Source organism: Pristiophorus japonicus, chromosome 15 (genome assembly GCF_044704955.1).
Source record: "Pristiophorus japonicus isolate sPriJap1 chromosome 15, sPriJap1.hap1, whole genome shotgun sequence".
Taxonomy (NCBI): domain Eukaryota; kingdom Metazoa; phylum Chordata; class Chondrichthyes; family Pristiophoridae; genus Pristiophorus; species Pristiophorus japonicus.
In genome coordinates, this window is record NC_091991.1 from 39,112,273 (window position 1) to 39,129,103 (window position 16,831).

A 16,831-nucleotide genomic window follows, 5' to 3' on the forward strand; every position below is an offset into this window, starting at 1 on the left:
CTGGGAGTCATTTTTAACATTGCCAAAAGGACGGCAAACTGGCAGAGCGGATCACCCACCCATTGTAGAATTTGCTTGATTTTCAACCCATTAATTTTTAAAACATCGCAGAGCCAAAATTCCACCAACATAACATGTCCCCAGCCTAGTGCCAGTAAAAGGGGGAGGACATAGTGCAACACTGCAGGCCAGGGAGATTGGCCGAGGTCTCGGGGCCATGTGACTGCTGCTGGAAAGAAGCAGTCAGAAGGCTCCAGCGTCCAATGACCTGCTTGGTGTGCACATAAAACTTTGACCATCCAGTCTAAAAGGGGTTCCCGGCACAAGATCAAAATGTTTCAAACCCCAAGAGGGCATGGCCTGTGTGAATAGTGAGAGGTGGCATTGGCAGAAGCCAATAAAGTTGCTTTTTAAAAGAGGTTAAAAATAACAAGAATGAAGGAAATCCAGATATATTTTAATGTAATCAATTGTGCAAATATACCAGGATTAGTTTTCTTGAAAATGGTAAAATTATTTTGTATCCACTTTTCAGAAAGTTTCAGGGCTTCTAAATGTGGGTCTATCCTTTTGTTAAAGTAAGAAGACCTTGCATCTAACTTGTTCAAGCATTTTCTCAACAAGGCACCGTATTAATTTGCTGCTCGACTTTCTTTATGTCTGCATTAAAGGTCGTTACTGGATGAGGAATAAAACTCCTCAAAAAGAAAGACTTGGATTTACATCATATCATCATCATAGGCAGTCCCTCGAAATCGAGGAAGACTTGCTTCCACTCTAAAAGTGAGTTCTCAGGTAAATGTACAGTACAATACGGGAATTACAGTCTCTATCACAGGTAGGACAGACAGTCGTTGAAGGAAAGGGTGGGTGGGGAGTCTGGTTTGCCGCACGCTCCTTCCGCTGCCTGCGCTTGGTTTCTGCATGCTCTCGGCGACGAGACTTGAGGCGCTCAGCGCCCTCCCAGATGTTCTTCCTCCACTTACGGCGGTCTTTGGCCAGGGACTCCCAGGTGTCGGGGATGTTGCACTTTATCAAGGAGGCTTTGAGAGTGTCCTAGAAACGTTTCCTCTGCCCAGCTGAGGCTCACTTACCATGTAGGAGTTCCGAGAAGAGCGCTTGCTTTGGGAGTCTTGTGTCTATAATGTGAACAATGTGGCCCGCCCAACGGAGCTGATCGGGTGTGGTCAGTGCTTCGATGCTGGGGATGTTAGCCTGATCGAGAACACTGAGGTTGGTGCGTCTATCCTCCCAGTGGATTTGCAGGATCTTGCGGAGACATCATTGGTGGTACTTCTCCAGTGCTTTGAGGTGTCCACTGTATATGGTCCACATCTCTGAGCTACACAGGAGGGCAGGTATCACTACAGCCCTGTAGACCATAAGCTTTGTGCCAGATTTGAGGGCCCGATCTTCGAACACTCTCTTCCTCAAGTGACCGAAAGCTGCACTGACGCACTGGAGGCGGTGTTGAACCTCGTCATCGATGTCTGCCCTTGTTGATAGTAGGCTCCCAAGGTATGGAAAGAGGTCCACGGTGTCCAAGGCTGCACCGTGGACCTTGATGATGGGGGGGGCAGTGCTGTGTGGCGGGGTCAAGTTGGTGGAGGACCTTTGTCTTATGGATGTTTAATGTAAGGCTCATGCTTTCATATGCCTCGGTGAAGATGTTGACGATGGCTTGGAGTTCAGCCTCTGAACGTGTGCAGATGCAAGCGTCGTCCGCGTATTGTAGTTCGACGACAGAGGATGGGACGGTTGAACACTCCAGTGGGAAGCTTGTTGAGTGTGAGGTGGAGCATTGCAGCGAGGAAGATCAAGAAGATGGTTGGCGCATTGACACAGCCCTGCTTGACCCCGATCCGGACGTGGATTGGGTCTGTGGTGGATCCGTTGCAGGATCATGGCTTGCATGTTGTCCTGGAGCAGGCGAAAGAAGGGGACGAATTTTTGGGAGCAGCCTAAACGGTGGAGGAAACTCCATAATCCCTCGTGGTTAACAGTGTCAAAGGCCTTTGTGAGGTCAGAGAAGGCCATTTACAAGTGTTGGTGCTGTTCCCTGCATTTCTCTTGCAGTTATCGTGCCGTAAAGATCATGTCCGTTGTACCCCGTAGTGGATGGAAACCGCACTGTGACTCCGGGAGAACTCTTCAGCCACAGGGAGAAGACGGTTAAGGAGGATTCTAGCGATGACTTTCCCAGTGGCTGACAACAGGGTATTTCCTCTGTCGTTGACGCAGTCAGACTTGTCCCCTTTTTTAAAGATGGTCATGATTACTGCATGTCTGAGATCTCCGGGCATTTTCTCCTCCTTCCAGATGAGAGAGATGAGGTCATGCAATTGTGCCAATCGTACTTCTCCGCCATACTTTAGTGCCTCAGCGGGGATTCCATCTGCTCCCAATGCCTTGTTGTTCTTGAGCTGATGGATGGCCTTTTCTACCTCATGCAGAGCTGGGGTTTTGCCGAGATGGTGGCGGATAGTGTGCTGTGGGATGGAGTCGAAGGTAGAGTCTCAATTAAGGAGATCTTCGAAGTGCTCCTTCCAGCGGGTCCTGACTACTTCAGTGTCCTTGATGAGTGTCTCCCCGTTCTTGGCCAGCAGTGGGGTGGGGCTTTGGGTGCTTGGGCTGTAGGTGGACTTGACTGCTGTGAAGAACCCTCGCACGTCATGGCTGTTGGCCAGCTGCTGGATCTCCTATGCTTTCTCCACCCACCATCTATTCTTTAGGTTGAGGGTTTTTTGTTGGACCTTGGCCTTAAGCCGTCTGTAAAACTGCTTTGCTGCTCCCAAGTTGGGTTGTTGTTTTAAGTTCAGAAATGCCCTATGCTTGCAGTTTATTAGCTCTTGGGTCTCCTGGTCATTCTCATCAAACCAGTCCTGGTGATTCCTGGTTGAGTGATCGAGCGTCTCTTTGCAGGCATTGGTTATGGTGGCCTGGAGGGCAGACCAAGTGCTGTGCTCTCGGCATTTTGTCAGGAACAGGGTACCGCTGGAGTTGGTTTTCCCTAGCCCCTTTCTGCCGATCTGTGTCCTTACCGATTCTGCCGTTGAAGTCGCCGAGGAGGATCAGTTTGTCATCCGTAGGGACGCGGGACAGGGATTGTTCAAGGCTGGAGTAAAATCCCTCTTTGGCCTCATCTGTTGTGCCAAGTGATGGGGCGTACACACTGATAACTGTGACGCACTGGTTCCGGGATAGGGTGAGTCGGAGAGTCATGAGGTGTTCGCTAATCCCGCAGGGGGAGTCTCTGAGGCAGTCGACCAGCTCGTTCTTGATGGCAAAATAACTCCGTGGAGGCAGCGTTCTTCTTCTGGTTTGCCTTTCCAGAAGAAGGTGTAACCTCCACTTTGTTCTTTCAGCTGGCCTACCCTGCCCACTGGGTCTTGCTTAGGGCAGCGATGTCGACATCAAAGCATCTAAGTTCCTGGGCAACAATGGTCTGTCGCTGCTGGTGTTGTCCATGAGGGTCCTTATGTTCCAGGTTCAGAACTTCATGTTGAAGGGTGGTAGATGCCTGTGCGTGAGTTGCACACCGGCTACCACACGGGCTTAGTAGAGCAAGATCTTGGTTCAGTGGCAAGGGGGTCCAAGACAACTGGAGACCAAGTATTGCTGTATGAGCCTAGTTGCCTACGGCAGGATGCGAGCCGTAAGCTCGGTGCTGAGCAGCGCCCTTCGGTGAGGTGGTGAGAAAACCAAGGTCTGGCTGAGGGCAGTCATTGGGATGGTCAGAGGTCCACTTTGTGGAAGGAGGAGAGGTCAAAGAGCTCAGAGTGACCACAGTCATTGTGTACACCACGTGCTCAACAGAGACTCCACCGTTGAGTGGGGCCAACAGCTGGGGGAGGCTATGATGTCACCGGAGGGATAAAGGCCAGGACGTTGCCAGAGGGATGGAGGCCCGAACGTTGCCACAGGAATGAAGGCCAGGACGTTGCCGGAGGGATAAAGGCCAGGCCGTCGCCGGAGGGATGGAGGCCCAAACGTTGCTGGAGGGATGAAGGCCAGGATGTTGCCGGAGGGATGGAGGTCCGAACGTCGCCGGAGGGAAGGCCCCTGTGCGAGGGCGAGGAGTGAAGGTAGGGCCCAAACCTGTGGTTGGAGTTGGTCGGAGGCTCACTGCCATTGAGATCGCTGGGGATCGGTTGGAGCAACTGAGTCGGACAGTGGGGAACGAAAGGCGAGGGTCCAGTTGGAGGGACTTCCCAGCAGGGAGGTCGATCTGGAAGGTAAGTCGTGACTGGCAGATGGGCAGTGGGCCCTTGCAGCACGGGTTTTAGGATAGGAAAATACCTTGGGGGGGTCGAAGTTAGGACCATAGGGAGCTTAAACAGTGTGGTGTGGTGGGGGTGGGGGAGTTTGAAGGAGAGAGAGGTGAAGGATGGCAGCAGAAGCCAGAGGAAGGTTTGTTCGGGGCGAGTTCCCTAGGGAGTTGCTATCCCATCCGCCATCTTAACAAACAAAAAAATTTAATAATTTACATAGCGTCTTTCATGACCACTGGACGTGTCAAAGCTCTTTACAGCCAATGAAGTGCTTTTGGAGTGTTGTCACTGTTGTAATGTGGGAAACGCAGCAGCCAATTTACGCACAGCAAGCTCCCACAAACAGCAATGTGATAATGACCAGATAAACTGTTTTTTTGTTATGTTCATTGAAGGATAAATATTGGCCAGGACACATCAAATATTGCAACAATAATAATATTTTATTACAAAATCCAAATTTGTAAAACTTGCAAAATGCAAAGAGTAAGCATTCTAGTGCTACCAAAGGAGAATTGTGTAAAAGAAAAACAGTCTGGACAAGTGTGTTACAAACTCATAATATATTGATAGAAGTTGTACAAAATGCATCACTGCATCAGATGTGCATGAGCTCATTATGATGAAAATGACCTATGGCGCTTCTTCCTGTTAAATACTTTTTGGTTTTAGTTTTACTGCATTTATAGCATATGGCTGTTTTAAGTAAACATAAGAACATAAGAAATAGGAACAGGAGTAGGCCATACGGCCCCTTGAGCCTGCTCCGCCATTCAATAAGATCATGGCTGATCTGATCATGGACTCAGCTCCACTTCCCTGCCCGCTCCCCATAACCTCTATTAAGAAACCGTCTATTTCTGTCTTAAATTTATTCAATGTCCCAGCTTCCACAGCTCTCTGAGGCAGCGAATTCCACAGATTTGCAACCCTCTGAGAGAAGAAATTTCTCCTCATTTCAGTTTTAAATGGGCGGCCCCTTATTCTAAGATTATGCCCTCTAGTTCGAGTCTCCCCCATCAGTGGAAACATCCTCTCTGCATCCACCTTGTCAAGCCCACTCATAATCTTATACATCTCGATAAGATCACCTCTCAGTTTTCTGAATTCCAATGAGTAGAGGCCCAACCAACTCAACCATTCCTCAAAAGTCAATGCCCTGATTCCCGGAATCAACCTAGTGAACCTTCTCTGAACTGCCTCCAAATCAAGTATATCCTTTCATAAATATGGAAACCAAAACTGCCCGCAGTATTCCAGGTGTGGCCTCACCAATACCTTATATAGCTGTAGTAAGACTTCCCTGCTTTTATACTCCATCCCCTTTGCAATAAAGACCAAGATTCCATTAGCGTTCCTGATCAGTTGCTGTATCTGAATACTGTCCTTTTTTGTTTCATGCACAAGTACCCCCAGGTCCCGCTGTACTGCGGCACTTTGCAATCTTTCTCCATTTAAATAATAACTTGCTCTTTCATTTTTTTTCTGCCAAAGTGCGTGACCTCACACTTTCCAACATTATACTCCATCTGCCAAATTTTTGCCCACTCACTTAGCCTGTCTATATGTCCTTTTGCAGATTGTTTGTGTCCTACTCACTCATTGCTTTTCCTCCCATCTTTGTATCATCAGCAAACTTTGCTATGTTACACTCAGTCCCTTCTTCCAAGTCGTTAATATAGATTGCAAATAGTTTGGGTCCCAGCACTGATCCCTGCGGCACCCCACTAGTTACTGGTTGCCAACCAGAGAATGAACCATTTATCCCGACTCTCTGTTTTCTGTTAGTTAGCCAATCCTCTATCCATGCTAATATATTACCCCCAACCCTGTGAACTTTTATCTTGTGCAGTAACCTTTTATGTGGCACCTTGTCAAATGCCTTCTGGAAGTCCAAATACACCACATCCACTGGTTCCCCTTTATCCACCCTGTTCGTTACATCCTCCAGCAAATTTGTCAAATATGACTTTTAGTGATTGTTCTCATACAGAGCATGAAATGCGTTTACATTTCATGAAATGTATGAAACTATATTGTGCGACTGGAGAAAAAGGAAAATGTTGATCAGATAAATAGCTCATTATTTCTGCTGCATTTCTACTTATCACCTTACCTCTGCTAAAAATATAACGAGGCAAAGGATGAGGACAAAAATCAAACTGCGATTAGTTGTAATGTATCTGAGGTAAGTACTCCATGCGGTGGTAACATTACGGATTTCCTCTTCATCAACAAAGCATTCCTAAAACAAAGCAGAAAAAGGTGCTCAAAACAACAAACAAAATTCTATTTTAGACCATAATTACCGAGTTGTTCAGCTTCAGCAATGTTTAAGTTGTAGAATACATTTTTTGACTTTAGGGTTCATTTCAATCCCAGTAAAATGTACGCCCAATACTTACATCTAAACATAGAAGCTCTTTAATGGTCTAACCATCTTTGAACTTAGCTGATACAATTCTTGCAAGTTCTGCGAGAAAACACTCATAAGATCCTTAGTGACCCTGCCAGTTTTTAAAACATTGATACACACACATTATTCAATTAATTAGAGGAGAATGAAAAAGTTATTTAAAGGATGTTTTGAAACTTGTTTCCAACCTTTCCACCAAATTATCTTTTTAATGTCCATGCTAGTCTCCTTTGTAGAGTGGGAGAGTCTGTCGTATGAACGTCTCCATGGATGGGCCAATGTCACCTCTTTGTTGAAGTGCCAGTAGAATGCTTGAGTGGTGTGAAAAGGAGGCCCTGGTTGTTTACCCTCTTTGCTCAGGTGACCTGCCCAAGACTGATGAAACTTGCCAAGAGGGAAAGCTAAGTGTGAAATGTCAGCTAAGAGTGGAATTTGAACTTGTGTCTTAAGAGAGCCAGTCATTTAGTATTACAACCAATGTGTCAGACACTGGTTTTACAAATGTTTTTCAACAGTCTTCTAATTGGAATTTTTATTTCGCAGTAGAAAAACTCATCCTAATGCAATGTTATGGTGTTTATTTCAGGTCGGTCAAGGCACATTGTGTTGAGGAAAAGTGCTGGGAGTGTTACTTGGTATCTAACTCTGTCCTACCAGGACAGCAGTACTTTATGGAGCCAAGGTAGGTGGATGGAGTTAAGGTACAGATCAGCCATGATCTCACTGAATGGCGCAGCAAACTCGAGGGGCTGAATGGCCTACTTCTGTTCCTAGGATCCTATGTTTATGCTGATACTGGGTGCCCAAAATGTAAACATGTTCTCTTTTTCCAGCACTAGCATTCCTTATCTTCAGGAGTACAAAAAAAAACAGATTTATTTTTCATTTATTCTAGGTACCAGAGTGTCACAGTGAGAGTTAAGCCAAAATTTTAAGTTACAAATATTTGTAAAATTGCCGCTAGAATCAGTACAGCTTACATCAGTAGAATAAATGGAAAAGCCTGTGATAGGGAGACTCATGGGAATTTCGAAGAAAAGTTACTGAAATTGACATGAACATTAAATACTGAACAAAAACCCTAAAAAGTATTAATATTTTGTGACCCAATGCATAGGATAAGAGCTACATTTACTGTTACAAACAGTGCTATTCCTGTCAATTACTAAATCCAACAACGTTACATCTCAATGTACTCATTGCCTTTTTTTGAGGAATAAATTCAGTATTCCACAGTTAAGAAAAGTTGAATTGATTCTGCTTATTGACAGCACAGATGGTATAAGCCATCCTATTCATCCTGTGTGAGGAAATTTCCTTCAGTGAAATAATATCATTCCTATAAGCTCCATATATTCTATTCCTTGCTATATATCTTTGGATGGGGAATGTTTCTAAATATTTTCTCGATGTGTCTGCCCCAAGCCAATCGCTAAAGTTTAATGCAGAACAATATACAACAGAATCCTGTTCGAATATTTCAGGCATCCTGTTAAAGCTCAAACACTTGTTTTCTGATGGAATGTTAATGATACAGTTTTTTGTTTTTGGACTCTTCAAGCAGTAATTCTTAATGCAGCCAATTTGTAGAGCTTATCAATATTCTAAGTAGGATTTTGATTCTTTTATATTGTTGCATATTTTGAAGATTTTTCTGTATTCCTTGGAAGACTATTGAGAGGCTCCACTGCATTGCATGGAGAATGTCAAATTATAACTTGCAGTGTTGGAGTGTTTTAACATACCTTTAAATCCTCTTCATTTATTTCTTCACTAATTTCAAAACTGCCATCTTCAGACAAACGCCTTGAGTAAATGTCTATCTCCGAAGCAGCAAGGTTGGTTTGAGAAACCATGGACATTTTCCGTACAGTGCTGCGTCGTGCATGAATCCTGTTTGGAGATGTAGAAGAGTGAGTCATGAGTGCCAGTACAGATTGCCGTCTGTGTGACTGAAATGGAAGCTCACTTTTGAATATATTTCTGCGGGGCTGCATGGGTTCCCCCAGTTCATTCTCTGGAATGAGAGAAAAATGCCTTTCACCCGGTTCACTGATGGCGTCCTCCATACCATTCGCCTGTGGGTATGACATAGCTGTTTGTATGAGGGAAAACTTTTTGTTTGATGTCATTGGATTGACTATAAGTGATGATTTTCTTTTCTCATTGCATTCTGTTGGGGGCTGCTTAAAAGATGCTTTTCGAGTTTCATTGTAGCTTCCCAAACCAGCCCCTTCTCCTGAGGACACGGAGCACCGGCGAAGAGTTTCAGTCAAAATCGAGTTTCTTCGTTCAGCACTAAAGCTGTCGAAACCCTCCGAACACAGCAGCTGTGAACTGAAGTCTGGCTTTTCACCCTGAAGTTCCGAAAAGGTTCCGTAGAAATAGCAGTGCCCCTCGTGCAAGAGCAGAATTTTATCTGCCTTCTTCAAGTGTTCCAGCTTTGAAGTCACCAGAATTCGAATTTTGTTTACCATCAGTTTACAAAGACAACTGTTTTTAAAAAAAAAAGCAGAAATTATAATCTAGTCCATTTACATCACAGCAATTGGAGTTGATTTATTTAACTTTTGAGAGATTAAGTTTAAGATTAAGAGATAAGAAAATGTGCAGAATTAAAGCATCATGTTTTGCATTGAGTATTTATTGATGCACTTGGACACAAAGTGAATAGATTATGTATCGTTTGATTCAGGGTGCAGTTTAATAGCTGAAATACATACTAAGGCTAGGGAACCAACAAACAATCCCACAATTGACTATTTTATAGGCTTGGGAACATCACAGATTCAGATTTCCTGATCATATAATCAGTTTTGTGGGCCGCCTTATATGTTATTAAATCATCATCATCATCATCATCATCATCATCATCATAGGCAGTCCCTCGAACCGAGGATGACTTGCTTCCACGTCAAAAAGTTCACAGGTGTTTCAATGATTGATCTAAAATTCCAGGTCCGAACTAAATCTTGAAGGGTGGAAGATTCCCTTGCTTGGATTTTTTTAATGTGTGGTGACCGTTGCACACCAGCCACCACACGGGTTTGACAGAGCTAGGTCTTGGTCCAGTAGCAAAGATTAACCAAGACGACTGGAGACCTGCTCTGCTGCACGGACCTAGTGCGCACACATATCGCAGTGTGGGCTGGCCCGTGCTGCCCCGTGCTGCCCCTGGGCCCACGCCTCTTCTGGGCCCCAAACTCGCGCCTCTCCTGGGCCCCGATCACGTCCCTCTACAGTCTCTCGCTGCTCCTTTGCCCTGATCTCGCCGCTCCTGATGTACCTGCCCACGCTCTAATCATCGACCTGGACCTTGGTGATGTCCCTTTTCACTGCCGTTGCTCTCCTGCTCCAGCACGTGCTGCTCCCTGGAGTGGTATGCTGCCAAGCTGCTCCTTCCGCTCCCCGGCCTGCTCCGATGGTGCTCACAGGCCAGGGGCTGCACAGAATGCTGGGCTAGGCTGCCACGCTGCTCCTTCCGCTCCCTGGCCTGTGCAAGTCAAGGCCTGTTGTTATTTATTAAATATCCTACATATAGCTGCATTTCCCTGGAATAGGGTGGGGAGTAACAACAGGCCAATCTAATATGAAGTGGTCAAATCTGAAAACAATTTAAAGCAATCCAATTGCATCTGAATTGGTGTAATCATTGAAAATTCAGAAACAATGTCACAGCTCACCCTTGCCGATTTAAGTCGTCAGTTAAGTGCAACACAATGAAAACTGAGCTGTTGCATGGCGAATATTTTAAAGATCCACCGAGCCATGATACTGTATTTGACTAATGGAAGCATAAACTCTGTAAAAAAAGTAAACCTTCACCCAAAAACAATCCAGAACTATTGTAATGTTATTACTAAAGTCCATCACTTCCATCTTTCAGAAGGTATTGAGTGATTGGAATGATCCATTTAAAGGTTTAAGAAAAATCCACGTAATATTTGTAGCCAGTAATTTACTATGTTTTCAAGCAAACGAGTTATGGACAATCTGAATAAAGTAAATAAAAATGTTTAGTTTAAAATAACCATGTATGTTATTTGTGTAGCAGAGTTAGATTGGTGTTTGCCATTCACAAATAAAGTTCTCATCTACTGGCCTTATTGGAATTCCTGGTCCCATGAATTTGCCAGATATCTTCACTGCAATTGCAGAAAATGGACTGTCGCTGTAGAAAGTCACATCTCCTTCATATTACATAGTGAGTGAGATACAATGATGATATCTGGCAAACATTAACAGAGCCCCCCATCTCAATCATAATTAAAATTATTTATAGTCATTACATTGTGTGTTTAAGAAAAGAACTGGGAACATTGAATATATTTACAGAGAATGTTTTACCTGTAATATAGTTTGTAAAAGTTACCTTTCAAATATGTCCTTTTCTGTGGTTACATCAAGATGACTGAATGGTGAATCCAGTAGATACAGATCAGCATCTTTATACAATGCTCTACAGTCAGAAAGAAATAGTAACACGCAGATTGGTCAATCATGTTTTTATAGCTCGGCTTGAAAATTAGAAAAATCTATTTGACCCCAGAAAATTAAGTTACTGTGAAGCAACCAGTTTGCTGGTAAATTGGCAGCTACTGTTAGGGCCGGATTTTTGGCTTTCGTGGTTTTTCGGCGAAAACGGTAGCAATACGTGAAACTTACCGTTTTCGCGGTGCTACCGTTTTAAGGCCGAACTTTCGGCCTTTACGTCTGCACCAGGACACATCGGTAAGGGAGGTGTTGCACAAGCATTCGCGGTGCAAAACGCGAGTTTCGGCAACTTTAGTCCGGGGCCGGGAGTGCTGCAAGAGAGACCTTGGGAGGGAGGGAAAAAATTCCAAAAACATTTACAAAGCCCTTAACTATCTAATCGCTGCAAAAAAATGTAACTTTGACTTCCCTTTATTGCAGGTTTTCGTACTTACCGCTGCTAGCAGGGCTGCACCGACAGGTTTGACCTATCGGTATTCTGGGTCGGGAGAGTGCCGAAACTCGATCGCAAACGCAATCCGAGTCGTTGCACGTCGGCGCACCTCTCCCCAGCGTCACTTGGAAGCGCCGCCGTAAACAGGTACCCGAGGATCTCGCCTGGGCTTTGTGAGCGGGTTTTCGCCGCGGAGGGTCAAATCGCAGCAAAAGCCCAGTCGCAAACCTGCCAAAAATCCGGCCCTTTTTTTTAAGTGTTTTAACAACCAATTCTGTGAATTATTTTATTTTATCACCATTTTATCTTTTAAAATTTGCCAAAAAAAATAACTTTGTGTTTAAATATGCATTGAAAAGCACATTTTTAATTTAGTTGAATTTTTTTACTTCATGATACCAAATAGGAAATTCTGATATCTTGAGATTTGCTAACAAAGCATTCACTTAACACAATTGCAGTGCTATCTTAATAATTAATATTGACTGGATTCAATAAAAAGATTGGGATCAACCTTATGTATGTAACCTTATTCAATATTTTCCAGGACCAGCTAGAGTATCAGCTGACCAAGAGATGCTGCCTTAGTTCTAGGAGGCGTTGCATTGAGCTCAATTCAGAGCTCACATTGAAGTTTACCAAACATCATGCTTTCACTGTATGTGGAAGAGTCACAATAGAATTGGCCTTTTGCCTAAGACAGCATATCTGGCATTTGTGCTGCATTAGCTTTATGTCAGAAAAAAGGTCTTTTTATGTTTTCAATTGTTGACCCAATACATATCGTAGATAAAATGGTGTCCTTGAGTCAATTAATTGTACACATAAGGCTTTCAAACCACCTGCTCAAATGACAGAATATCTGTGATACTGACTCTAAAATGATTCCTTCAGTCCTATTCTTTCTGTGTAGTCTATATATATCTTGGGTTGATGCTCCACCTCTAATCGTCCATGCTGGATTGTCTTTGTGCACTGCTTCAGGACACCCTGCAGTTTTATGGATATCAGCAATAGTCCTATTTTCTAGGAAAATTTCTTGGGCCGAAATTGCCCACCACTGGAAATGGGGTGCACCTACCCTGTTTCTGTTCATTTTACCGGCACGGTGGATGTGGTGGCCTTTTGAACGAAATTCCGCTCCTTGGCTTTTTTTTTATTGGCTGACCAGAAGTCGGTCATAATGGGGGCGGATATGAAGCGGTAAGCGAAAGTTCACACTCTAGAGGGGCGGAAGTTGGAGGGCGGGCGGAATGGCCGGGCCGGGCCAGGCTGCCTGTTGGCGGCCCGGCCAATCCCGGGGATATAATTGTCGGCCCGACATGGCAGTCGGCCAGCAAAAAAAACATTGCGGCAGCGACAGTAGGTTCTTGTCTTTAATGGGAGCTGCACTGCCATTTTACAAGGACTACAGCCTCACTGCACCGGCAGAAAAAAGCAGCTTTTGGCACTGCTTGGTGGGAGCAAGACTTTTTCGAGGGAATTTCGTCATCAGGGGGAGGGAACATCGACGGAGCGCATTCTTATGATGCACTTAGGACGGATTGGCAGCAGTGGAGCGGATCGGTGGGGGGTGGGCGGGGGGAAGAGCGGGTCACTGCCAGCACACTACGGGAGCGGAATTTTTAAAATGGTGGCTGTTACATGAGAAATCGGCAGCCATTGCACTCCGCAGTGTGGCCGTCAATTTCCGGCGGTAGCAGGCCTTAAGGGAAGGGGGAATTTTGGTCCCCTTGACTTTCCAGCAAACTTCAACCATATTTTATGCCTATATCTCTGATCCAACCTGAGGTTGGCACAGTAAAAACAGTTGGGTCTAGTCTGGGCAAGTGAATCACATTCCAAATTAGCTTCAATTTCAGCACAATTGCGGAATTGATTAAAAATGTCAGCAAACAAATGATAAGTAATGACATTATAGTATTCATCAATGCAAACAGGCATGGTAGAAAACATAACCACCAGGCAGAGGTTGGATGTAAATGTGGCTGGATCATGTTTTATGGCACACAATCTCTGGACAAATGGCAGTAGATTTACCATGATTCTGCATGGATTAAATCTGCTTCTGAAGAAAAAATTAGATTTGTATCCTCACTAGTAGAAATACAAAAAACAAAAGTATTAATACATATCATGTGAACATTTCATCTTAGGGCAGACCTTTTCTGCCGCTGTTGGGAGAACATCAGAGTTACTATACTTGTGTCCTAAACATGTAATTTTAAATGAAAAAGGGGAAAGCTAAAATAATAACCTTATCATAGAGAGCTGCTCACCAAGGATGAGACTGTAAGCATTTTTGCAGAAACCTGAGGAGCAGAGTTTTTTGGGTATACTGACAGTACTCTGCAATAGGGGAATCTATCTGTAGTCTTATCATTATGTATAGCTGGATTGTTAGATTTTTGCTAATGGCAGGACTGGGGACCATTACCACTGTCAAGAAAATGATGACCTTGTCTCTAACACAAGCAAAGTTCTGCATACTGCAACAGCCATTTCCATTTCTCACACTGGCCATTCTTACAACCTTTCCGAGATTAGGTTGCTCAGTTAAGCCAAATTTATATTCATATTCACTGGGAACTGATGTAAGACTACTCATAACTGCTATCACAGAGCAAGAGAGAGACTGGACTGGAATTGATCCCAGATTCCAGAGCGAAAATAATGAGGTAGAATTTGCATTCGGAGGTTTCCCACGGGCGGATACCTCCAACCTGCAAAACATTTACGAACTTACCTGGTGGTCCGGGAGGTTCAGCGACTTGCAGTCCTGGGCCTCTATGCATAGGCCTGTGTAAAGGCCCACGTATCCCAAGAGGGCATGCAGTTCGCAAGTGTCCCTGGGATCATGTGGACCGGCCCAACCAAAGAAAGTAGGGGGATTCCTGTTCATACTTTTGGTGAGTTCTGTTTTGATGGAGCTGCCATAAGTATGAATGGGAATATCCCCAAAAATACACTAACACATGACATAAATTTTTAAAACCCAGTCCATATTTTAAATTAATTAAAATGACATTTAATAAAATATTTTTTAAATCAAATATATATAAAGAACATAAGAAATAGGAGCAGGAGTAGGCCGTACGGCCCCTCAAGCCTGTTCCGCCATTCAATAAGATCATGGCTGATCTGATCATGGACTCGGCTCCCCATAACCCCTTATTCCCTTATCGTTTAAGAAACTGTCTATTTCTGTCTTAAATTTATTCAATGTCCCAGCATCCACAGCTCTCTGAGGCAGCGAATTCCACAGATTTACAACCCTCTGAGAGAAGAAATTTCTCCTCATCTCAGTTTTAAATGGGCGGCCCCTTATTCTAAGATCATGCCCTCTAGTTCTAGCCATCAGTGGAAACATCTTCTCTGCATCCACCTTGTCAAGCCCCCTCATAATCTTATACGTTTCGATAAGATCACCTCTCAATCTTCTGAATTCCAATGAGTAGAGGCCCAACCTACTCAACCTTTCCTCATAAGTCAACCTCCTCATCCCCGGAATCAACCTAGTGAACCTTCTCTGAACTGCCTCCAAAGCAAGTATATCCTTTTGTAAATATGAAAAACAAAACTGCACGCAGTATTCCAGGTGTCGCCACACCAATTATCATCATCATCATCGGCAGTCCCTCGGAATCAAAGAAGACTTGCTTCCACTCCCAAAGTGAGTTCTTTGATGGCTGAACAGTCCGATACGAGAGCCACAGACTGTGTTACAGGTGGGACAGACATTCGTCGAGGGAAGGGGTCGGTGGGGCTGGTTTGCTGCATGCTCCTTCCGCTGCCTGCGCTTGGCCTCTTCACGCTTTTTGCGTTGAGACTCGAAGAGCTCAACGCCCTCCCGGATACATTTTCTCCACCTCGGGTGATCTTCGGCCAGGGTCTCCCAGGTGTCAGTGGTGATGTTGCAATTTACCAGGGAGGTTTTGAGGGTGTCCTTATAACGTTTCCGCTGTCCTCCTTTGGCTCGTTTACCATGACGGAGCCCCACATAAAGCATTTGCTTAGGGAGTCTCATATCTGGCATGCGAATTATGTGGCCTGCCTAGCAAAGCTGATCGAGTGTGGTCAGTGCTTCAATACTGAGGATGTTAGCCTGGTCGAGGACAGTGATGTTGGTAGCCTGTCCTCCCAGGGGATTTGCAGGATCTTGCGGAGACATCGTTGGTGATATATCTCCAGCGACTTGAGGTGCCTTCTATACACCGTCCATGCCTCAGATCCATACAGGAAGTGGGGTATTACTACAGCCCTGTAGACCATGAACTTGGTGGTAGATTTGAGGGCCTGGTCTTCAAACACTCTTTTCTTCAGATGGCCGAAGGCCGCACTGGAGGCGATGTAGAATCTCCGCATCAATGTCTGCCTTTGTTGATAAGAGGCTCCCGAGATATGGGAAATGGTCCACATTGTCGAGGACCGTGCCGTGAATCTTGATGATTGGAGGGTAGTGCTGTGCGGCGGTGACAGGCTGGTGGAGAACCTTTGTCTTATGGATGTTAAGCGTAAGGCCCATGCTTTCATATGCCTCAGTGAATACATCGACTTTATCCTGGAGTTCAGCCTCTGAATGTGCGCAGACACAGGCGTCGTCCACATACTGCAGCTCAACGACAGAGGTTGGGGTGATCTTGAACCTGGCCTGGAGGCAGTGTAGGTTAAACAGCTTCCCACTGGTTATGTTGTTTAGTTCCACTCCAGCGGGGAGCTTGTTGATTGTGAGGTGGAGCATGGCAGCTAGGAAGATTGAGAAGAGGGTTGGAGCGATGACGCAGCCCTGTTTGACCCCGGTCCGGACGTGAATTGGGTCTGGAATGGATCCATTGGTAAGGCCTGCATGTCATCGTGAAGCAGGCGAAGGATGTTGACAAACTTTTGGGGGCATCCGAAACGGAGGAGGACGCTCCATAGACCCTCACGGTTGACAGTGTCAAAGGCCTTTGTAAGATCGAAAAAGACCATGTATAAGGGCTGGCACTGCTCCCTTCATTTTTCCTGCAACTGTTGCACTGCAAAGATCATGTCTGTTGTGCCCCGTACCCTGTATAGCTGTAGCAAGACTTCCCTGCTTTTATACTCCATCCCCTTTGCAATAAAGGCCCAGATTCCATTGGCCTTCCTGAACCTGCACATTATCCTTTTGTGTTTCATACACAAATACCCCCAGGTCCTGCTGTACTGCGGCACTTTGCAATCTTTCTCCATTTA

The 16,831-nt window shown here is 44.9% G+C and overlaps 1 protein-coding gene across 1 annotated transcript in view; it reads right to left on the minus strand.

The window, feature by feature from the left end:
• Window positions 1–16,831, minus strand: part of cftr (CF transmembrane conductance regulator) — a 134,356-nt gene that overhangs the window by 36,234 nt on the left and 81,291 nt on the right. Inside the window, exons 14-16 of the mRNA XM_070901699.1 lie at window positions 11,060–11,146; window positions 8,433–9,180; window positions 6,388–6,516 (exon numbers count right to left, since the gene is read on the minus strand). Of these exons, the coding sequence (XP_070757800.1) occupies window positions 6,388–6,516; window positions 8,433–9,180; window positions 11,060–11,146 (964 nt within the window). The remainder of the gene's footprint in view (window positions 1–6,387; window positions 6,517–8,432; window positions 9,181–11,059; window positions 11,147–16,831) is intronic.